The 24666-nt window shown below is 36.8% G+C and overlaps 3 protein-coding genes and 1 pseudogene across 3 annotated transcripts in view; 2 read left to right on the top strand and 2 right to left on the bottom strand.

Annotated features, from left to right (window-relative positions):
- Positions 1–5153, top strand: part of LOC137408236 (all-trans-retinol 13,14-reductase-like) — a 35364-nt gene extending 30211 nt beyond the window's left edge. The window contains exons 9-13 of the mRNA XM_068094660.1: positions 406–502; positions 596–691; positions 2136–2201; positions 3227–3424; positions 4101–5153. Coding sequence (XP_067950761.1) covers positions 406–502; positions 596–691; positions 2136–2201; positions 3227–3424; positions 4101–4241 — 598 coding nt within the window. The 3' untranslated portion in view covers positions 4242–5153. The remainder of the gene's footprint in view (positions 1–405; positions 503–595; positions 692–2135; positions 2202–3226; positions 3425–4100) is intronic.
- Positions 1–24666, top strand: part of LOC137408435 (uncharacterized) — a 154522-nt gene that overhangs the window by 38909 nt on the left and 90947 nt on the right. The window lies entirely within an intron of this gene.
- Positions 6566–15826, bottom strand: LOC137408496 (protein TFG-like). The gene is made up of 9 exons (XM_068095040.1): positions 15712–15826; positions 14062–14247; positions 13114–13200; positions 12200–12352; positions 10661–10775; positions 8765–8853; positions 8205–8453; positions 7824–8101; positions 6566–7112 (listed from the first exon to the last, which is right to left on the bottom strand). The coding sequence occupies exons 1-9, from the start codon at positions 15713–15715 to the stop codon at positions 6948–6950; spliced, it is 1326 nt and encodes a 441-aa protein (XP_067951141.1). The 5' UTR covers positions 15716–15826; the 3' UTR covers positions 6566–6947.
- On the bottom strand, positions 18698–20347 carry LOC137408699 (uncharacterized; annotated as a pseudogene).

Raw genomic sequence — 24666 nt, 5'->3', positions numbered from 1 at the left:
CATCGAAATAAAGAGATTCCAATCTACGGCGGCTTTTCGTTTTTGAGCTTTTAAGGGCTTGTAATCACATTTCCACATATTTGGCACCTACAACACAACAGAGTAAGACATGGTGAATCTTTTGATACCAAATAACTGTAATGTGAATTTTATTGCAAGTCAACTTTTAAGGGGTTTGGGGTCTGCCATAACTTTTACACCACTGTAAGTCTTGGAGCCATTATCACCATTGAAACACTAACAAGTTGACACAATTGATTGACCTGGTTGTTATGCTGTCAAATGTAGATTTTTCAATATTAGATACCTTGTGAGTTTAAATTGAGTATGAGCTTCACAGTAGTTATTCTTCATATACTTACACTATCAGATGTCACACTATTTTCCTTTTTAAACGCATCAAAGGTTAGACCATAACAAGACATATCAAGAGGTGGCATTGGGTCCTTTTGATAAAGACGCTGATGTACCACTGTTGTTCATATCTTTCAACTCTGTTAAGGTTGGTAAAATTTAAAGTTATTCGTTTTCATGCAAATTGGTCGCTGTCTGATGAGTCATCCCCTGAGAGCAATTGCGATTTTATATATTTTAGGATACATCTTGGGAGCGGAGAAATCCAAACAAGTCGACTGTAACCGCAATTACACTCGTCAACTATGATTGGTTCAAGCAGTATGAGTCAGAGCAGGTATGTCTTAGGGAGGGCAATCATCTCTCCGCTTTCACTCATTTTCTGTTTTTTTGTTGCAGTTTGGAGTATGTGAGACAATAGAGAACAAAAGCATTGCATATATATAACCTGTTCATAGAATAATTCATGATTTGAACTAAAGTTAGAACCTAACTAAACTAACTATATAAGAAGGGTTGAAAAATACAACGCCACCCTTTAATTGAACACTACCTCTATTTGCCCGCCATTTTGACATTCCTTGATCTTGACGAACCCATTGTAGAAGGTGATCAGTAGAAAAGTATCCACAAAGTGGTACTAATAATGACTTGGGTACATCAATAACAATTAATTCTTTCATTGTTGCCATAGTGGTTGCCATGGTTTTAGTAGACTGTGTACCTGAGAAGCTCGATCGTCACAATCATCAGAACTATATACTCTGATCCAAAGTCGCTAAGGTCTAAATCATATCCGTTGTTTTCAGATTCGTCCATAATGTAGTTTAGAATCTTACCTGAAGACTTTAAAGCGTTTTGATGGACGATGAGAATACTTTTCAGGAACAGCGTACGACGTAATAGCAGCCATTGTTATTGTGTATTCTAACATCAAAACTTTGAAGATGTATTTGAAATTTAACAACGTCATGTTCGTTTTCTAACTCCAAAGTTATACGGTTTCTTCTTTAAAACTTTGAAAGCGAAACCTTGGAAACAATGGTTTGGCAAAAATTCCAAAGCCGACGTCATTAACGTCGATCCACTCGAAAGAGAGTGCAAAATATAGGCGACATTAGCATTGCTTCACACTTGAATGAGTTAAATTTGGCATTCCAAAATTTTGACGAGCATGTCAAAAAATACAGCGCCACCCTGTATTTAAACGCCACTTCTAATTACATGCCGTTATAGGGAAAGGGTGGAAAATTGAGCGCCATGGAGTTCAAATATAGGTTTTACAGTAATTCCAATATTTTGTTCTATCATTTAGACAAAACCAATAAGTGCTTGAAACCTGACATTTTGTCACGCGCACACACACACATGAAGCTAAGTGTTAAACTTTCACTAAACTTTAATTTTGTCATCTTATTTTTTTAGTAGCTGTGTCCAGTTAATCGCATTTTGCCTCGCATTCGCTATGACCTTTAGACTTTAGTCAACCTTTTAAAAATTTTCAAATCGATTTGCCAAGAAAGGCTGAGCAACGCTGTTCTTGAAAGTGGCCTCTCGCATACTTGGCCATATAGTGGCCATCGACAACTGGCTTGTATCACAAAGATTATTCATGTCTCAAGGAAGAAACTTGCTTGAAAGACAGCTTGTATCTTGAGTTTCTCGCATGTTAGGGCACTTGTATGTTAGGGCACTTGTATGTTAGGGCACTTGTTTGTAGAGGTATGACTGCACTCTACAGTATCTCTAAACTAATATTTCTCAACATTGCTTCCTTACAGGTCAAACATCGAGGAGAAGCATATGAGGAGCTCAAAGATGTGATTGGCAAAAAGATGTGGAATCAGGTAGACACTTAGTAGTAAGGTTTTCGAAGCATGAAATTCGAGACTTTGGTATACACACCAACTCCTTTGAACGTGATAGTACGAAACCATGATCAAAATATTTGGAACCCCCAAACTGTGGTCAAGTTTGTTGTTTGGTTCTTCATCACGAGACATGCGTAGATATCATATTAACTTATGTAGGAGCAACTAAAGAATTACGTGTAAACTGCGCATAATAACCTTATAAATATTAATGGTTATGGATTGTCACAAGCTTGTACCATTTTTCGTTCAGTTCAAGTGATTAGATTATCAGGTTTGTATATTTTTACATACATCTGCTGTTTAAAAAGGTTTTGAGTCAAGAAATAGAAAATTGTTCGAAGCATAGAGAAAATATTTCTTGCTTAATATATTTACCGTACTTTTCGGACTATCAGCCGCTACTTTTTTCTGATGATTTGAGCCATGCGGCTTATATAAGGGTGCGGCTATTCTGTGGCTTTTTCTTTCATCGCTAGGGCGCATTAACCAGAATCTCCAACTAGTGCGCCTCTAGCAGTGAAAGAAAATATGAAACAATGCCTCACGGTACTGCCCTGTTAGGCACTAAGTTAAAAAGCGTCGGATCATACGAAACCATTCGGCACTGTTCTGTTTTAAACAGCAAAGTTGCTGCCACGTTAATAAGCACAGTCCTGAGTTCTGCGGCCTATACAAAGGTGCGGCTTGTGTATTGTTTTATTATCGTTTTTGGGAAAATAAAGCAGATGCAGCTTATATAGAGGTGCGGTATATATAGATATATATATACCGCACATATATAGATAGAGGTATATAGATGATACGCCGTAGTAGACGATTACCGTACTTTTCGGACTATTAGCCGCTACTTTTTTCTGATGTTTTGAGCCATGCAACTTAAAGGGTGTGGCTATTCTGTGGTTTTTCTTTCATCATTTTTCTCTTCAACTCATGGCAGATTTCCTTCCTCTTTTCCGTTGTTGCAAACTAATACCTGGGTGTAACTTGTGTCATTGTAGATACTAAAATGGTTTCCGCAACTTGAAGGACGAGTTGAATATTTTGAAGTCGGCTCCCCTGTCACCAACAACTATTACCTTGGTTCAACGCAAGGCGAAATATATGGCCTTGATCACACTTCACGAAGATTTCAACCTGATGTGGCGATGAAACTTCGGCCTGATATAGGAATACCAGGGCTCTACCTCACAGGGCAGGTCCGCATCTAGTCTTTAGATAAGCAATTATAATAATTCTTTAATTAAGTTGTATTAATTATTAATACTATTAAGTAAGCTGTAAGTATTAAATTATTGTAATAATTCTTCTGCAGTATTTGTTATAATGAATGTAATCTGTTGTTTTTATGCACATTACGACATCAAAAAATCTTTTTTGTATAGGCGCGTTGGTAGCCGTTGATGATTCAAGATTGCTAGAAATTGTGCCATTTTCTAGGATAACTCTCTGAATTGCAGATCGATTTGCAAGCGTCACAATAGGAAAATTTTATGCCTTTTGAGTTAATATCCCTCTCCGACTTACAAAGTTGGAGAAGAAGCTGAGACGGCAAACGCATTCACTAGGGTCGCTTTTTCATTCCTATTTCTAAAGATATATACATTATTTGGTGTGTTATGAAATTGCTTTTTCAAAACATTTTGTATCGTTTTAATTTTTGTTTTGTAAGTTTTTGGTTCCATTTGCTGTCAAGGATTTTGTTGCAGCGACTATAAACAGTTAGATTTATAAGTAAGACGTGCACTACCTATTAGCCTACTGGACTATATTTGCATCAGGATTTAGTTTGGTTGCATGGCTTCCGGTATGAGATAAGCATTTTAATTGGTTGCATGGCTTCCGGTATGAGATAAGTATTTTGATTGGTTGTAGGATCTGATGACTTGTGGGTTTAATGGAGCATTGTTAGGAGGACTGATGTGTGCTGCAGCAGTTATGAAGAGAAATCTTTATGGCGACTGTGACAAGCTCCACAAGCAATTACGCAAAGCTGGAACTGTGCTTGATATTTAACAGTAGGATCATTGTTGGCATCGGCAAACATTGATCTCTCTGTTTATATTCGATCGCAAGATAATTCATTGGTGCTTCAAAATTGGTAATGTGCAATGAATTATGGTTACTCGTCTAAGAAAAAATAGTTGAGAACCAAAAAGATAGTAGGATTTGGTTGTATTCTGGTAGTGCTGTACACAAATGTCTGCCAAATCTAGTACTGTCTGTCTCAAATTTTTTTAGCCCGGTTTCCTCCATAATTCCTGTTGTTATTAATACTCAAGACTGATGTTGGTTATCTTATGGAATGTACCACACTAGTCACACTTAATTTTTAGGTTACTTTATTCTTTTTCATGTTATTTAATAGGTTAATGGTATGAATTATTTACCTACTCAAACACGCAAATTTTTAGTTGATTTTTTGTTCTTTTATCGAATTGACACGATCTTTAATTCATGTCTCTTCAATGAAATGTATTCGTATTTCTGTTAGTGCAATGGTGAACTTGGCTTTGTTATCGATTGCTTGCATTATTTTTGTTCTTTTATCGAATTGACACGATCTTTAATTCGTGTCTCTTCAATGAAATGTATTCGTATTTCTGTTAGTGCAATGGTGAACTTGGCTTTGTTATTGATTGCTTGCATTATTCTCCCAATCTTTCTCAAATGAATTAATATTTTGTACTGATGCTTTTTTATAAACTATAAAGTAGCAACTCGGCCAATTCTCTCAGATCGCATTTCCATGTGACGTGGCTAGAATAGGTAGTAAAATTGGGGGAAATAGCTGAGCGGTCATTTCATTGCGACACATGTTATAAAACAAATATTTTATTTTAACAGTTTTCTGCCAGCAACTAATGGCATGCCCTCATTGTTTTGCTGTTCCAAATCTGTTTGCAATAAACTAATACCACGCTTCAGGTTCTATTATCAACATAAATGATTTGTAAATTAGAAAATCACTCAACCATTGGTTTACACAAAGATTGGGTAAAGCACAAAAGACTTCGAGAAAAAGCCACCAGCGTCACAATGGCCGGGTAAAGCTAAACAAACAGAATTTATCTACAAGCAGTGAACCAAACCAGAATCACCATCTTACAGCATTTAAATGTCACAAGTTACAGTATACAGTGTCAGTAAGATCCTGACACATTCAAGTGGGTAGCCACTAAGCCAGTTGTTTAGCTATCTAACCACTCATGTTGTGCTTTGTTGTGAAAAATTAATACTTGTTGTTGAGAAATGTACACAAAAACATTTTGAGCGCTGATATATAAATCATTCGCATGTACAGTATTTTTAAGTCTTCATTATATTTTATCGTTTATTTATGCAATATTGGGCGCCAAATTTTGTTCTCCATGATTATTTCTGAACTTATATCATAAATTGATATTGCATATTGACTGACAATTTAAAATTCATAGATTTATATTTGTTTCTCACAGGTATTGGAGGTATTGTTAAGACCTGTTTTTTCTTGGCGATTTCGGTAGCAACTACTATGTAGGGACATATTTCAGTAATTATAGTGCTTAGATATGAGGAAATGGCCACTCTTGTAACCTATACAGTAGCCCTAGTCAACAATGCCATAGCCCATAATTTCACAGGTAGAGTCTCCTGATATATTATCAAATATGCCACCTGCTAGTTGCTCTTTTCTATAACTTCTCAGACACACTAACGTCAAATGACTACCAACTGGTTTTAATCGGTGTACATTTCAATATGATTCTTTAATGCCAAATAATATATTTTCCAATAACACCTGTAGAACTTATACGACGGCATATGGCTTTGCTACCAGCTGATATATTTGTCAATTGATTTTTGTACATGTACGGTCGGACATTGCTGCAAGCCAATAGACATTGCTTTGTATTAGAAAGCTGTTTGTGACCAATTCAGACTTGTCAACTCCTTCACCTAAATTAGACACTCATGTATAGCTGCCATCCTCCATAAGATTAGAGAACCACAAGTACCTGTTATACATTGGCGCTGCCAAAACTACACTCAGGTAAAACTTTACATGTGAGCAGAGCATGCAGTGAGGAGCCAAAGGATCTGATTACTACACCATTTAGCTCATTTACCAAAGATGCCTTTAGTTATGACAGCTGCCACAATAGTTCACTTTTTGAATTATTTCACCCATTTTAATTTGGTCAGGCTTGCCTAAAGATGAATTTCACACTAACACCGATGCCCAAAGTGTTGCAGTTTTATGAACCGATCTTCAATGTTTTGATTCATTGTGAAACTTTATCCTCAAACAGGACATGTTGTAAATGAAGTTAACGATTCAAACAACAGTATATGATACATTACACTGGAGTTGGACGGCCTTGGCCTCTTTGTATTTGACTAGCCTCTTCACGAAAGCAAAGATGGTAGAAAAGGACAGCAACATTGAGTGATACATATTTCATTCATATTTGTCTCGATATATAAATGCATCAATGGGAATCCCTGTCAATTGAGGTAAAGTTTTATATAACTTCCTTAAAATATCAAAAGACACGAGTTATTCAGGAATAAAATTGATAAATAACCCCTTTTCGACGACTAATAGTGGTTAATGTGAGCTTGACTGTATGGAGAGCAGAAAGAATTGACAATGTAATTAAATCATCCAACCACGAACACAGAACATAATGAAGTAGCAATGTTTTGTGTAGTTTTATCTGATAGAAACTAGAAGCTTGCCTATTGTTGAGGAGGGAAAGGTGGCCGCTGGCCAGTTGGAGCTAGCTGAGGATAAACTCCTGAAGCTTTTGGATACGATGCTCGAACAGCTCCTGGCTTGGAATACGGATTGGCACCAGGTGACACTCCTTGGTAACCACCTGTTGGCATCTGACCATAGGCGTTCTACAAGATGCCACTTACTACTATATGCGACGAGTAATATACAAGTGGCACAAACTATGCTATACCGCATAAGGTGATCTGAAAAATCCAAGAAGCTTACTCCTATCTTCAAGACAAGCCAATAAAGGTACTTCTTTTAAAAAAAGTCGATGAAGCATTGAAACACGCCTAAAATAAAATCACTATAAGTGTACAATTATCAAATTCAAAATAAAATTATCATAGAAAATAGAGTATAGGACAATGCCGTTTAGAAATGACAAGAAAGGTAAGTGTCACATGAGCTATAACACAACGAGAGCGAAGGAGAACGAATAAGTGATGAGGTTGATACACTAGAATATTCTAAAAGCTAGTCAATCTTTTCTCATCGATTCTGTATAAGTCCATTACGAGCTAACTTACAGTGGTTTTACTTCTTAAGGAACTATTAGAGAGAGATATTTATCGTAAACTTGTAATCAATGAAACCAATTTGTTATAATCAATAAAACCAACCTATTATAATAAAAAAACTAATATATTATAATCAAGAAGACTAATCTATAATAATAAACAGAAACCAATCTATTATAATCAAGAGCCAATCTATGGTAATCTATAGAATAAATTTATCTCGGTTAAACTTGGCAGACTATACCGTAGAGATACCGTGATGACATATCTTAAACAAGCTCGAGAGACTTGAGAAGATTAAAAGCGCTGCCTAACCTGTTGTTGTGGCTGCTGTGGCTGTTGAGGCTGCGGTGGCTGTTGAGGCTGCTGCTGACCCTGCTGACCTGGCTGCATGCCATACCCAGCATATGAAGACTGACCGCCAGGGGTCTGCTGCTGGGCTTGTGGTTGTTGTTGGTACTGCTGTTGTTGTGACTGTTGATTCCATTGATTATAGTTGAACTGTTGTTGTTGCTGTGGCTGCTGCGTGCTAGTCGGTGGCATGCCAGCAGATGTGACACCACTTACGGGTGGCCCTATTTGTGATGTTGTTCCTATAAACATGGGCTTCATAGAGTCACGCCAACCAAACTGAACTAAATCAGAGAAGTACAGCACAAAAGATGGTGTTTGCTGTTCTAAGGCTGATTTACTCACCATACTGTTGTTGAGAGCCAGTAGCACCGGTGTAATATGCAGCTGTAGACGACGATTGGGCGTTAGGCATGGATTGACCGCTAGACATGACGGTCATACCCTGGGCTGCTGACATGGGTTGACCAGCAGTCATTCCTGGTGCTACAGACATTGACTGGACAGGTGTCTGATAACTACTAGTAGGCTGCTGGCTGGTATTGATCCCAAAGGCATTTCCAAAGGAACTCTGAACACTCGGTGTGGGTGACTCTGTCAAAAACACAAGCATATTGTCATAAAGAGGATAACTCCCACAAAATATATCCCAACTTTGCAGTGACCTCTGTAAACGAAATTGAAGGCTATTGCAACTGTTCTCTTGAACTAGACCACAGGCTACACATACCAAAAACTGATTATAAACAGGTACTAACTGGTACTAACAGGTACTAACTGATGCATTTGGTTAACATTTAGCTCCACTCTAATGGGACAAGCAACATTTATGTCGCCTATATTTCACACTAATCCCATAGGCAGAATGATATTAATGTTGGTATAGAAAAGATATGATAACTTACGATTAACACTTTGTCTATCAGAGAGCGAGGCCTGGTCGAATGACTTGGCTACCTCTCCGAACTGGTTAGTTTGGTCACCTCCAGCGATGCTATTTCCAATAGACAAAGCAACAATAAATAAGATTATAAACAGTTTGACAGGACAGGTTAGGCATAAGAAATTTTTCAAAAATCTACTCTTTTTAGATCCAATAGCACTTCCTTTGTTTCTCGATGTGAATTAATCTGAAATAGACCATGAAACAACTCCTACGAGTAAACAACTCCTACGAGTAAACAACTCCTACGAGTAAACAACTCCTACGAGTAAACAACTCCTAAGAGTATTGCCTTAGACAAGGTAGAACAACATCCAAGCAACAATAAAATTTTTATGCAGAATTTTTTCATGTAGGAAAAGGTGAAACACATAAAGCACTTCTAATAGGAAAAATTTGTGTACAAAATTAATTTTGTCATGTCTGAATTAAAGTTTACATTTCCTAACGCATACAATATGACTTGCGGACCTTGAGCACAGGGCTCTGCAAGTGCTCTAACAGACGATGGTCCGGATATATGAAGTGATTATCGGAGCAGATTAACTTAGTATATCAAGATTTGACTGTACAAGCTTTGACAGTACAATATTAGACTGTACAAGGTTTGACTGTACAATATTAGACTGTAGAAGGTTTGTCTGTACAAGGTTTGTCTGTACAAGATTTAACTGTACAAGATTTGACAGTACAATATTAAACTGTACAAGGTTTGACTGTACAATATTTGACTATACAAGGTTTGACTGTACAATGTTTGTCTGTACAGTCTAACTGTACAAATGCCTACAACTGCTGGGGTGTTTACAAGTATGATTAAAGCTTACAGTACTCTCAATGTATGTTTCAGTATTAATCATAATATTATGGTTATGATTATGCAGCGAAAGTGATCAGTATGTTGTAGACAGCTATAGTCTATAGTATGTTATAGAGAAATAAGATGTTGCAGATTAACACACTTGCGAAAAATAATTTTGCTTTGTAAAAATTTCCTTTCATACCAACTTATAATTAGCGACATAATTTTCTTCAACATCGTCTTAAGACGATATTGAAGAAAATTATGTCATCTACTTCAACACAAACCCTGGCGCTAGCAAGTTAACCCTTTCGCTACCGCATTAAATTCTGACCGAACGAGTACTCTGCCCAAATTAATTCAAACGGATTTTCGAAAAACTGATAAACTGCTAGTATTTCAATAATATCTCGAGAATCAAAACAGATATCATTTTACAGTAAAATTCATGTTATTCAGAAAAGAATTCTCTACAAGATAAGTATAAAATTGTTTAGTGAATCTCACTCTCGCAATTTTTCTGACGCTTTCTCTGGCTTGAAAAAACGTGGTGTGTTTCTTATTGCCATGAAGATAACGATCTGGTTTTTCTATTTTGAAAAATTATTAGAAATGGAATCGTTGAGCCAAAAATTTTTTATTGGTTGCATGTGATTGGCAACAAGGTAGATTCATTGGAGACAAAATTTGATTGGTTTAGCTAATGTGTGGGCTTCATAATGAAAAGAAAAGTGAAACCCTATTGATAAGCCGATACATCGGCTTACGGTCTGTTCTTATATTACCGCGAAGGCCGATACAATGGCTTTCGGTAGCGGAAGAGTTAATAGCCTTTAAAATACACCAGATGACAATAAAAACTATTCGACTTTCTGTATATGAAAAAATAGACAATTATATTGACATCAATTTAATCCAAAAGCTAATGCTAATGACCTCGACTCGTGACCTCGGCTCGCATCAGCAGAAGCTTTATGCTTGGTTTTCAAAAAAATTAGAAATAAAATTTTCCAGAACAGAAGACAGCGCCTCAAGTCTGTGCCGTTGATAAAATACCTCTCTGTTTGTGATGAGATGATGTCTAGAGGGTCAAACTCTTTGCTGTCGACAGCTAGATGACTCGTGACTGGAGTGGGAACTGCTGAGGCTTGTTCTTCTGTCGCTTCACCAGCTGATGGAGAGAAGAAAGTAGCCTCAGTTCAAAATTAATGAGGAAAAACAGAATTGGTCCAACCTTGAACCTACTTGAGGGAAAAGAATTTAAGGTTAACATTGGCTGTTACTAAAACCTTGAACACAGTTCCGCTGACTGGCGATGGACACTCTTTTCACTCACTCTATTCTGTCAACTGCAGTTTTTCCTTAGCTACATGTTAGAGATCAATTATATGGCTTCCAGTAAATACCCACAATTCAAATACACTTTTACGCTAAATCATGCACTTTGATACAAAAATACCTTACCTGACTATGTTGTTGCAAAAATATAAGTATAATCGCCAAGAATAGTTCCGAAATTTGTTTATACATACTTTGGCAAAGGTTTGTAACAATGTAATCATGATGTGATAATCATCCCTCTATCAAATAAACACTGTTTACGAGTGACAACAACTTCAATTTCAGGGTCATCAGAATTACATAATGTTGCGCTACTCATCATTACAATGAGTGACCAGATGTGATTTACAAACGAACCAACACTGCTTTAAATAAACTAGAAGCAAATTTCGGCACTAGTCCAGAAAATCTATGCTCCAACATGAATAAAAATCAACAAAACGTAGCAACTGATCAGACATGTTTCTTAAAGGTTGATTTGCACATTAGTACTTGTACTAAAAGATGAGGGTATATTTGGTATCAAGGTTTAGAAACTTCAATTTTCTTCCACCTTCCTTAATTAAAGGTTGGCTTGCAACAAAACTCACATTACAGTTATTTGGTATCAAAAGATTCATCATGTCTTACTCTGTTGCGTTGTAGGTGCCAAATATGTGGAAATGTGAATACAATCTCTTAAAAGCTCAAAAACGAACAGTTAATCGCAGCAACACGGGACCGTCGTGGTTTGGATTCTCTTTCTAAAACAGCTCAAATGGGACGTAGTTGTTACAAGATGGTTTTTGTTTACACATTCATGCAACTTCATTCGTCGAAATATTTTCACAAAAATACTTCACGCATTCAATAAAACCATGTCTATTGTTCTTACGCGTCTGTTTTATCTGATACTTTCTGATAGTCTACTAAAATTTTGTGTAAGTTGATCTTCAATGATTTATCCGAACTTGATAGCGGTGACAGTATTTGTCATTCACTCTCAAATGAAAAAAATCTCGATACTTTCTGATAAGTTCTACTAAAATTTTGTAAAGTTGATTTTTATTGTTTCCCAGCAGCAAAACAACTAAGCACAACACCCCATGCAGGTGTCTCCTTGTCACTATACGTACATGAAAATACCTCACCTCAATTTTTAGAGAACAACTAAACTTCAACAGAAAGTTACCAGCCCACATTGTGCTGTAACAACACTCAAAAAGAACAGCATTACAAGTTACAGCTTAAACTGTCATGGGCTTCAGTCGGTACCTTCATTCTGCTTGTTGACTTCTAAACGACCTCGAGCTGGATCTTTAGCATCGATTTGATCTAGCAGAGTGTTGACTAGGTCTCTCACATTTCGGAGGCCCTTGCGTATTGTGCCGACTTCAGCATCATCGAAGCTTCGTTCGAGACCATTCACTAAAACCAAACGTAGACAATTAGATAGAAAACACTTTACACAGTTAGTCGATTATCTATTCTAACATTCTATGATGCAATCCCTTCACAAATGAACTTTTTAGCTACAGATTTCGAACAGCAGAGGAGTTGTATGCTAGATGTGAATTATCTCACCTAGTTCAAACAGATTCAATAACCCATGTTCAATATCTACATCTATATATAGATCTAAGGGTTTGTTAGTAGTTTTAGCATGTGTCCAGTTATTGCGATAAAAAACACATGAAAAAAAACCCACTCGCACTGGAATTGAACTCGGAAAAACCGGTATTGCAGACAGGCGTGTTAACCACTATGCCACCCCTCCATACAATGGAATAATTGTAGGAATACTTATTACACCTGCCAATATTAAATGACGATTGGTTAAAATACTACGCCTCACGCATCAGCTAGCACGCTTGAACTAGAAGAAAAATATGTGCCCAGACTTTCCCAAAATAATATAAATATATGTATATACAACATAAACTTAATTAAACTTATAGCACACACAGAAATAACTAAACGCCTTCATTTAAAATGGTTAAATGTTGTAATGTCAATAAAAAATATTTTTTTGCGCAAAAACATTTTTATTACCTGTGCAACGCTGGACATTCACCTAGTCAACCAATAAATAGAAGTTAATAGGAAAGAAGACAAATTGACCACTAACGTGGTGATACAACAATATATACATATGTAAGTTACCAAGTTATATAAGTTATGAAAGTTACCATATAGTACTAGTTTAAGCTGGCGGTTGCATGTCTGTATGGCAAAGGAAACATCTGTGCTGTCAAAGATTGTGATGAGATCACCATCTACCAAAGGTAAGACAGACATTTGGTGCAGAAAGGAACAATCTTGGCTAAATTCTTAGCAAACTCTCTGAAAAATAACTAAACCACTATGAAAATTGGTTAAGATTGGTGAGAGTTCTACTACATAAGAAGAAAAAAGCTACAAAGCGAGTCAAGGAAGGCGATTCTACTACGAGAGCATTCTACATTTTCATGACTAAAACAACGAAAAAAGCAAACATATTGGATGAACTCACAACAAATAATGAGCAACTCTAGTGCCTAAACATTTTTTAATAGATATTTTTTTAGACATTTTTTCTGCTGTTGAATGTTTTCAACTGTTAAGGTCATCACGTAAAACTAGTTTATATGCTGTGTACAATCCTGATTTGGCAACAAACAATGTTGCTGAGAGAAAATTTCAATCTGTCTCATTTATTAATGCAACCTTTTTACAGATGATAATGATAATTGTTTGAAATCTTTGTGCAGTTAGATTATTCAACAGATTTTCGCAACATACTCTTTGTCCCATGGACTTTCCAGAAACAAATGAAATAATTTTGTGAGATTATCAAAGGAGTATATGGTTGACCTTTATTTGACCTAGTCATCTAAACTGATGTTCTTTAGTTGATACTTCAGACAGGTTTTGGAAAAATACAATTTATGAACTTTGCAAAACCATGTCAAAACTTGTACTACCCAAAACAATACTCCATTCTACAGCCTCAACAATTCAAAAAGTTGGCATGAATGACTGACAAGAATAAAAAGACTGGAAAGTCATTCGCTAGTTATCCTAAACTTCCTCAGGTCACTGTAAAACTATGTACTAAGACCTCACAAATAAACGTAAGACCTTAAGCATATGCTAACCTTCATCTCTGTATTTTATAGTGAGTTCATCATCCTGTTTGATGGTGCCTTTGTAAATCCGTTGCATCATGAGTACTAGCTCATCGTAGGTGACATCATCATTGTGAATCAACATCTTCCGCACATCATTACCAAGCTGCACCTTGATAACTATTCTGCCATCGAGGTCAAGGCCCCCTCGCAACGCTGATAGATGTAAAACGCTGATGTAAATTTAAAAATTATTTACACAATATGTATGTAAATGATAAAAAGATGTTCACACAGTTCACAGAAAGAATAGGCCTAACCGAAAGACTGATCAATTATAAGAAATGCACAAATTGACAAAATTCGAAGCTATCAGTTAGTATCGTCCCATTACAGAGGAATGGTTCAATAACTGAAGGTGCATTTTATATGTAGATCCAAACCTAATCTGTTTATATCAGTAGAGACCATATCTATTTATGTGTTTTTAGTCTATAAATCTTCTATTTACGTATAATACCTTTACCCATAGGCCTAATATCAGAGCAAGTTATATAACCAACTCACTAACAGCCTAATGTTCTAAGAGCTGCCAAATGCAGATTTTTGTCATACAACGAATAAAAAAAAACATACAGCCTTCAAAAACAAATGGAACGGTTGACGGAGGCTGTAGAATTTTTATGTAAGCTTATAGAAAGCACATTGTACGTCATAATATGTATACATTGTTTTGAATTGCGTAAAAGCATTTGTTACAACAGTTATTTGCAATTTTAAAAACATTATGCATCCTCTTATATTAAATGCAACTAGGTCTGTTAAAAAGCAAGTAAGAGAAGAATACATCTTGTACCGCTTTTGTTATAATACATGACACACAATGAACTGTCCAAGGTAAAAACTTTTTTTTATTTTGACATCACCAGACCCACCGAACTTTATAGATAAAATACCGTTCATAATTCAAAGAATTCATAGCCAGACCTGCCAACCCAAAAATGGGGCAATGCGTGAGATTTGGTTTTGGGGCCATTGATGTATCAATGATAGTATAAATAAAAGTGTGGAAATTGGGGCAAAAATCTCTCACGCATTTCTCACGCATTTTCATTTTTTCTTTAGGGTGATTGCGTGAGTCTCACGCCCAATGCGTGAGAGTTGGCAGGTATGTTCATAGCTTACCTACCAGAATCTCACACGCCAACTAGATTTTCATGTCTTGAGAATTAACTGATCTTAGCAACTTTACATAAAAGGAAACCTAGAATGTAATGTAAAACGCCGAATCTCTTGAAATCTATGTCAAAATTAGTGAAACATCCATATAGCGCATATGAGAGATAGGTTTACTTCGTAAAACTCGGAATTTCCTTTAAGAAGCTGCCTGATTAGAATGTTTGTTAGTTAATTTGTTGAACGTTTCTGCGTGCTCTGTAACAACGACCGCCTAGTTACCAAGAACAAATGCTGCAAATGGTACTCATAGCATCAGAGAAATACAAACGATGCCAAAATCTTATAACACCGAGGCGTACCCTTTGCCACAAGCTTTAGTAAGCGCTAAAGAAGAGTAATAGAGATGCATTTACTTATGGCAATATTACTTATATTAGGCATCAGTATAATAAAAGTACAATCACTAACAACTAAAGGTATGAGTGAAACACAAAAACTCACCCATATCTAATAAAAGCCTATTGCACAGACTTACAAGCTACACGCGTAATTATTAAAGGAATGCGTAGATGAATGACAATACATAATCTGGTTGTACACTATTCGAAAGACACGGTATTTCCGGTAAATGTAGTCCGAGTTTAATAGCGCTGTATCACTTTATCAAGACTTCACATAGAGATACCATATAAACTGTGCATGTCTTGACAAGTATAGGCTAAACTAACCTCAGTTTCCCAGCACGTGTCAAACATTTTTAAGATTTAAGCGCCGTAATCAATAGATCTTTCTGTTGTGTACTCGGAATGTGGGTACTCAGACTACCTCAGACTAAGTCCATGTCGGTTATAAAGGATTGTTGAGAGCAACGAAAGGTATGAGATGTCAGGGATATTGGAAAACGAGTACGTTGTATAAATGTGTTGGCGAAGCGAACGGAGACTTTTTTTCAGTACCGATGCACCGCTCCGGCGAAAAGGCTATCAAATATGTATGTACAGGTACATCTATTACACTAGTCATATACCGTTATTTAAACGGTCACCTAGTATTGCACATTGGAGCACGTGTTCCCCGTCATCGTATGTCGCGTTACCAGGGCAAGCTCTGTCGTTTTTGTCAGCGTCCATATTTTATGTATGTAGATGCAGTGTATATAAACTGCCAATAATCCTAAACGAAATGCTATTAATATAATAACCTATTCGTGGACAGTGGCGTGAAAACCTGTGGATAATCAGCAAAAATTTCAGATGTACTTTCAGCTTTTTCTTCAGTACATACTTGAACAGGAACCAATGTTGTGCTTAAGAAAATCAAGCAATTTGTTAGCATTTGTCAGTCGTGTCGATTGATGTTACGGCTACGGTTTTAAACTGTTGTATGAAAATATGAGCAAACTCACTTGTCAACAGTACCAGGGCTGTATCTACCTGTTTGACAATGGTACTGCCTTAAGATCTAGGCTAAATCTTACATACTAAGCCATCTCATCCTTGACCATCTTAGTAGGATTATACATCGCAGAGATAAATAATTACACATGACATAATCAGAAATGCAGGAATTATCAATCAGTTGTGTTGTGTAGGAGATTTCGTGTAAGAGAATTCCTTGCATTATTTGGACAACAAAACAAGTCAGTAGCCCTGAAAACCTGAGACAATAGGACTCTAAATCAGTAGATGCAAGATGGGCAGAAACATTGTTTCAGTGCTGTATATTTATTATGAGTTCGAGTGTTATTAACCCCACACTCTGGGTGTATGTTTGAACATTACTCTTCGGTGAGTGTTTTGGTATTTTCAGTAGCGTAGTCACTCCAGGAGAGGAGCTGCGCACGCAATTTTATTTGTCTATAAAATTGACTCGCTACAATGCGATCTACAGAAAAGCATAAAATGCAACCTGCAACAATGCGTAGCTGTCTAGTGACTATGCAGTTTCTCGTACTACTTTCATGTCACGTATAGTTCTGTATCAAACCTTTGTGAAATATACTGGAGGCTGCATATATTGAATTGAGTTTTTCACGACTAGCTGTGCATGTGACTATCGTTGTTTCAGATTATTTTTGATTACTTCATCTCTTCTATGAAACGAACCAAAGGTTCATTGATCCCGTGATGGCGCCCTACAGCCACACAGCTTTTACTTTCCTTTAGCATGCCAGAAGTTTTTCTGCACTAGTTAGTATCTTCCTCGGTTTCTTTAGCGCATCTTCTTTAGGCCCCTTTGTCAGTGCAAAATGTTTCTTCGACATTACAGGTTTCATCATTGAAAAGATTGGCAAACGTAAATTTGGCAGAATTTACAAAGAAGAAAACAGTTGACAAGTGAAAAAGCAATACAGTACAGCATCAATATTTTACTTCCAGACATCAGTAAAGCCCCGGAACCAAACCGGATTCAGAGCACAATGCACTGTAAAAAATTCCACGAAGCTGAGAAAGATTAAGTGCGATATAGCGGCGGATATATATATATATATATTCGAATCTGTCCAATACGCCCGAGGGCATTATATGAACATAAAATTTGAGATAAAATGATTGATAAGAACGCTAAAACCTAATTTGTTGCAATACCAAGATCGTATTAAAAACTGAGGGAGTCATCAACGCCCTGACCCACAACATTCGGTGCCATTCTATTATAAAAAGAGTGCTTATATTGGTCTATCCTAAAATGTGGGTGGACTACTCCATGACGGGTTTGGTGGGATGGGTTAAAAGAGATATAGTTATTGAGGTCTAGATCGTATAGACCAAACACAATTCTTTTTAAAAATTTCAAATCCAAATCTTCTCTTCTATCTTTTAGTTCTTGGATGTTATTTACACGCATGCACTCTGTGACACTATCCATAGGCCCGAGTCTGAAAATCCATCGAACCCCCCGTCTTTGAATTGTTTCACTGTATATACAAAGTATATATAAACAATACTTGTTGCTAGTCAATCACGACAACTTTTTTTCAAGCAGATTTAGATTTGCTTTTATCTGTTGATAATAAAAGTGGGAAAGTTAAGCGGTTAGCATACATACTTAAAAAACATACGAGAAACAAATAGACCTACAGAGATTGAGAATATAAATGTAAAAACATAATTTGCTTACATTTAGTAGTGGAAGCAATTATTTCCGTTCAACGGTTTAATAAACGACAGTCAAAGGTTCGCTTCAATCAATTCTAGCTTGTACATAAATAATTGAACTTGGGCCATTACAGTTGCACTGTAATGGAAAATTTGAAATTGAGTAGTCACATTTAAAAATTACAAATGAGAACTTTATTAATGGATATCAAAATGGCTTTTAACAAAATGTAAAAAGAAAAGTAAATGCATAAATATTTAGCTTTTATCGCGATAAGTATCTATGGATGATAACAATGGCTTAGCCTTGTCGATAGATGCGCGTGTTTTCAAACTTGCAATTACGATTGACAAGTTAGGAAAATTGCTCTCACAGCAGACAAATCGAGTCACGAGCAGCCCAGTGGTTCTTTGATTTGTAATCCTCCTTCGACCAGCATGCCACCCTCATTTGGCATTCTATCCTCAGAGCTGTCAAATGAACAAACAGCAGCTCCTTGTGAGGACGTGGGGCAGCAGTTAGAGGTCCAGTGGAAAATGATAGTCTCTCCGGCTTCAGCTCAGTCACCAGGGGTGGTAGGGTTTCAAAACCACCAAAAAAATATGGCGTAAATATTTATGATAAAAACTAACCATGACTAGGGAGCCTTTGGATTCCATCAAGTTAAAAGTGCGCCTTAAAGCATCTCGCAATCTAAAGGAAACCCTTCTAGGGCTCTGTATTACTGGTTTGCTACCCTCCTTGAGCCTCAAGGCATGCATACTAGGCAATTTGCCCAATCCTTCAAAAACATCAGTAAAGTCAGATACAACAGAGTTATTAGTTACAGCACATGCAGTTTTCACCAAATTCATAGCAATGCAACTAGGAAGGCCTAAAAGAGTTGTCTCACCCTGCTCAACTACTATGAAATCATGTATAGAAAAAGTCAGTTTATGCTCAAGCATGAGTGATACTTTTCCTATTACTTTAACAGGATGCCCGCTAAATGAAGTCAGTAGCTGGCTGTGTTTCTCTATTCTAGTATTGGCAAGGCCCAAGCTGTCATAAACCGACTTTGGTATAACATTGCAAGAGACACCAGTGTCTACCTTAAGCTTTTGCTGTCACAGTTAACTGTTACATACCACTCATTTTTGCACTGCTTAGACTGACCGTTGACTTTCTGTAGCGCATCTGACTCTTCTGAAGCAATCTCGTGTACTCTGGAGGCAGTTGATGCTGTGTTCTTTGTGGCAGAAGGCGGTGATCGGCAGACCTTTTGATAATGTCCCCTTTCATGGCAGTTTTTACAAAGTTTATCGTAGGCCGGACATTGTCTAACTATATGCGAACCTCCGCAATATCTGCAGTTAGTTACCGTTTTCTTTTGTTGCATGTCATGTGGAAGCTTGGCATTTTGCCGTGCCAAGTTGTGTTTGTCTTGCGTGTTTAGGGCGTGTACAGAAGCGGCTGGTCCTGAATTTGACGTCTTAAAGTCATTCAAATATTGCTTCGTTGCTTCAAAACGTTGACAAACCTCGATGCATTTGGATAATGTAAGAGTTCTGGGCACATTGAAAAGCTCCCCATGTACCGATTCAGAGATGATACCAAATACGATTCTGTCCCTTAGTGCCTTGTCCCTTTCTGACTCATGAAAGTTGCAGGTTGACACGAGGCTTTTAAGCGCCGACAGAAATTTGTCAAACGATTCACCCGGCTGTTGCACTGGACTGTAAAACTTGTAGCGTTCGAACTCCTCCTTTACCTTTGGAGCAAAGTAATTTGTGAATGCATCCTTGACAGACTCAATTTTTTTCCTGTTTGTCTCCGACAAGTCGAATGTTCAGAACAGCTCTTGCCCTTCCGCTCCAAGTATTGTTAGCAAGGTGGCTACCTGTACGCTTTCGTCTTTGGCATTCTTCTCGGTTGCCGACATGTAGAAATCGTACTGCTCTAGCCATGCTGCCCAATTCCTGCTAGCCTCACTTGGATTCTGGGCTGAAAAACTTGCTAAAAAGTTAGCTGGTAGTCTGAGCGAGCCACCTTCTGACATGGCTGATAATGCGCCCGTACGTGAAGGCTATTCCTAGCTGCTAAGTAGCCGTTCTACCATCCTGACACCATGTTATGCTGTTAGCTATATTGAATGTGTAGAGAGAAAAGACAGTGTTTGTGTAAAGTATATGTGTATAGTTAGATAGCAAGACAATGACTGAACTTCAGTAATGTATGACACTCATGGGTATGGAGACATAATTACTTTACCAGAGCTACATTAAGACAGGCTGTGGTATGGGAACATCCTAACAGTTCAATTCCGGCGCTGTGCAGATTTTTCATTGCTAGGTTTTACTCACTATACTGCCTTAATCTAACAAAACACAGCAAGTACGAATTTTCGTATTTTCCACTATGATGAATTATTTACTGCTGTCTACACGGTAGCAGTGGCATTTTGAAATCATAGGATTATAGAGATGATGAGGTAGCAAACACACATGAGGAGTTACAATTTGAATATATTATGTAATAATCTCTTAATTAGTTAATCCTTGAGTTCTTGTGTTCTGCGAGCACTTTCAACAATGAATGCCATTCATGCCTGAGCTGGTATAACACTGTAATGTGCATGGAGAGTTACCAAACCGGTATTTGCAAAACAAAATTTATTAGGAATTAGTGACAATAATTTAAGTATAACCTACAACATGTTTAATCCGACTAAAATTTAATGCATAGGTACCGGTGCAAAATAATTTGATTAGAGCAATCTTATTTTTCAGCCAGGATTTTCCAAAACTGGAGTCTATTTGCTGGCATGAAAGGTCCCAAGTTGGTAATAAGAGTTTCCTTGCGTATTTTGCTGAAACCTTTTGCGGTCGCAGCAAACTTATCGCTCAAGATTAGTTCGTGTCTTGCTGGTAAGAAGTCGAATGATCTGAAGTTTTTCTGCTTATACGAGGTTTTATATAAGAATTTCCGTTCCCCTCTTCGAAATTGAGCAATTTTTATTTCTGAAAGAAGTTTGCCCATAATAGCTTAACAGGAACACAAAAAACAAAAGACAAACATTGAGATATTTATGTAATATATATATATACCGTATACAAAATTTTGATGGATAGCTTCTCCAGCAACAGTAACCTTCAGCAACAGATACAAACACTTCTGTGTACTCTTTTTTATTATTAATTCAGCATATTCATGAGACTTATTCAGTTTTATTAGTTTGTATTAATTGATTCAGTATCAATCAGTCTACAAGCACTATCAATCAGTCTACAAGTACTATTAACCAGTCTACAAGTCAACAAGTACTATCAATCAGTCTAGAAGTCTACAAGTACTATCAATCAGTCTACAAGTCTACCTTTTTAAAACATTTGAAACGCAAATCCGAGAAAATCGCCCTTCAAATTTCGAGTCACGAAACTGGTTGTTCACGGTTGGAATAGCAAATTTAGAAGTGGTCGCCATAGCAACCACTTCTAAATTTAGCAGTAATTACACCAATAGGTTTTAGGATTGTATGACAGAGTTTTATGATGAATCTGAATATCTAAATTAGAAAGTTGTAAATATTTAATGTTTATAGATAATATTAGCTACAAGTTGATAACCAAATTTTATTGATTGCAAAAACTCGATTTGTTATTGCACAAGAATATGGGAACATGGAATGTAAAAATGCCTTTCACCTTATAGGCAATACAATCAAATTTAATTTTAAATCCCAATAGCTCAATTAAAGTCTTTTCATTAGTAATGATTCATGTTAGTAATAATCTATAAAGAGTCAAAATTAGAGGGCGAAATATGTTGCTGATTATGTCTGTTAATATTTTTTCCGTCGTTTAGATGGACACTCATCCATACTAGATGCATGTGAAGTGTTGGGGAGAGTTTTTGGTATTTTCACCGGGCGCAAACTAAGTCTCGGCAATGCTCTTTACAAAATTATCTTATATTGTTGTACAGGTAATGCTGTTGATCAGCTGGCAATCCAAGTGGCATCAGCTGGTCAGGCATGGAGTTATTGATTGGTTTTATATTGAAGGGTTGAGTAGGGCCGAGGGTTGAATGGCCGAACTGTGTAATTGCTACATTTTCTGGTGATTTACTATCAAATACAAACTGATGTGCTGTTTTGATTCCTGGAATTTTTCTGTAGTAAGTTTGCAGGTATGAGCTCCAGTCATATGTGGGCACAAGGGCTTTTCCATCTTGTGAGCCAACAAGAACTCCCAAATTAAGAGTAGAAAATCTCTCAATACAGTCTTTTATTTCATCTAACAACGAAACAAACTCTTTCCGGTATCTTCTTTTGGGTCTTCTTTCCAAAAAAGATCAGGCTCAAACTTTGTGTGTCACGCTATCATAAAATTTAACTCAACCCTTTACTGAAAGCCTTTTGCCACTCTCCAAGCCAAGTACGTCAGCATGTAATTATTTTTTTTCTATTGCGCAATTATCTGCATGTATAATCAGGAAATTCTTAGCTCTGTCAGACTGGTTTGTCTCCCAGTAGTGATGCAGATAGGATATCACACTGTTGCATCCTATGCCTATGCTAATCGCCTCCTCAACTAGGTAGTTTGTCTGACTGGGTAGGAATTGATCTTCGACTATAAATATCGCTCACTTTCTTGGTGCCTTAAAGTATACAGATCCCGGCTGTAATAGATTTGATGGTTAACGCACTTGTTGCGCCATATTAAATGAAATGTGCATGCATTTTTTTGATTTCGCTTTAGCTATCGTATCTCTCCAATGTAATCTAGCCTGAGAGGCAACTGCTAGATGAGCTTCCTGTTGCTTCAGGACTGCTTCTTTTTCCTCATCAGATTTAGATGTACTTCTACAGTAAACAAGATCAAACCTTTAACACCAAAAAAATTGATATGAAAATAATTGATTGTTAAATCATAGCACTTACTGAAAATTAAATTATTGTATAGAAGCAATCTAAAAAGTCGTATAAAGATAATTCAAGATTTAGCTACATCAAACATTAGACTATAGTAGCAAACAGTGGCATACTTACTGGTAAATAAAGGTGTTGTTCTACTGACAAGTCCAGCACAGATCTGACATTGGTTTACAGCAGTGTACTCCAGGAACAGCAACTTCCACAGTCGTTTAAAACTAGAGACGCTGATTTTAAAAATTCAGCTTTAGAACTTTCTTCACAATATTGGCTGTAGATGTATTTGTTAGTCATGTGTGAAGGCAACATTTCCGTAGCTTCTCTGGATATTTCGTTCAATCTGCTGTTGCAGGAAATTTTTCATAAATCTTTGAAAGCATACAGACTGTTCATATGTGATCTTTGTTTTGCTTAAGTGATTTAGCATCTTTGGAATGATTGACCAGACCGACTTCACAATATTGGCTGTAGATGTATTTGTTAGTCATGTGTCAAGGCAATATTTCCGTAGCTTCTCTGGATATTTCGTTCAATCTACCAGGTAGCGCTAAACTGCTGTTGCAGGAAATTTTTCATGAATTTTTGAAAGCATACAGACTGTTGATATGTGATCTTTGTTTTGCTTAAGTGATTTAGCATCTTTGGAATGATTAACCAGACCGACTTGTAGGGATTTACCATCTTGTCCAGTGTGTTGACACATATAGTGTGCATATGTGCAAACATAAGTCTGCATACTGGCTTATTATATGTAGTGTTTATACTCAGTTCTAGCTTTCTGTCTAAGTAAATTACTAGCTCTTTTTGTAGAAACTGTGTGCTTACTAGCTTGAAATCCGCATTCAATCTTTGCTAAGATAGCAATATCCAACTTAGTACTGGATAGTTCAGAGCAAGTACTGTATATTTGCAGAGACTGATTTCATTGTTCTCAAATTGACGTATACACTTGGAGCCTTTTGAACCCAATTTACAGGAACATTTACAAAAAAAGCAAGTGGTTAAGAAGGTCGAATTTTTCATTATCAGCGTGAAGTTCACTGTCGTGAAGGAAATTTTCTAATGCAGTCTAAACTCTAACGGCTTCTTGCTCTTCTAATCGCGCAATTACCTCTTCATGATTAACTTCAGCATCAATCGAACATGGAACATCAACTGCACCAAAATATTCTTCTTCATCAGATGATTCTGCATCAGTTACATTGCCAAAGTAGTCTTCGAAGGTATCATTTATTTCTTTATTATTAATCGTGTCAATGAAAAAAGCGTTCGTTTGACTTATGCAACGCCTTGTGTTATTATTGACGGTTTGCATAACAATGGCTTCGCAAGACAAATTTGGGTTGTTTTAAGCTTCTATTCATTAAACAGAGTTCAGATTCTGAAAGAGTTTACTAACTTGCATTCGCTATTACACAAATTCAATATGTGCGGCTTGACCCCAC

Source organism: Watersipora subatra, chromosome 11 (assembly GCF_963576615.1).
Source record: "Watersipora subatra chromosome 11, tzWatSuba1.1, whole genome shotgun sequence".
Lineage (NCBI taxonomy): Eukaryota > Metazoa > Bryozoa > Gymnolaemata > Cheilostomatida > Watersiporidae > Watersipora > Watersipora subatra.
The sequence above is the reverse complement of the archived record's forward strand: the minus strand, read 5'-3'. Positions and strand labels throughout refer to the sequence as shown.

Coding starts and splice junctions, on each gene's coding strand:
- LOC137408496 (XM_068095040.1), bottom strand. Junction 12,353..13,113: donor GCTTAAACTAGTACTATATG/GTAACTTTCATA, acceptor GTTTGGTTTTAG/TGAATGGTCTCGAACGAAGC. Junction 8,454..8,764: donor TGATAGACAAAGTGTTAATC/GTAAGTTATCAT, acceptor TGTTTTTGACAG/AGTCACCCACACCGAGTGTT.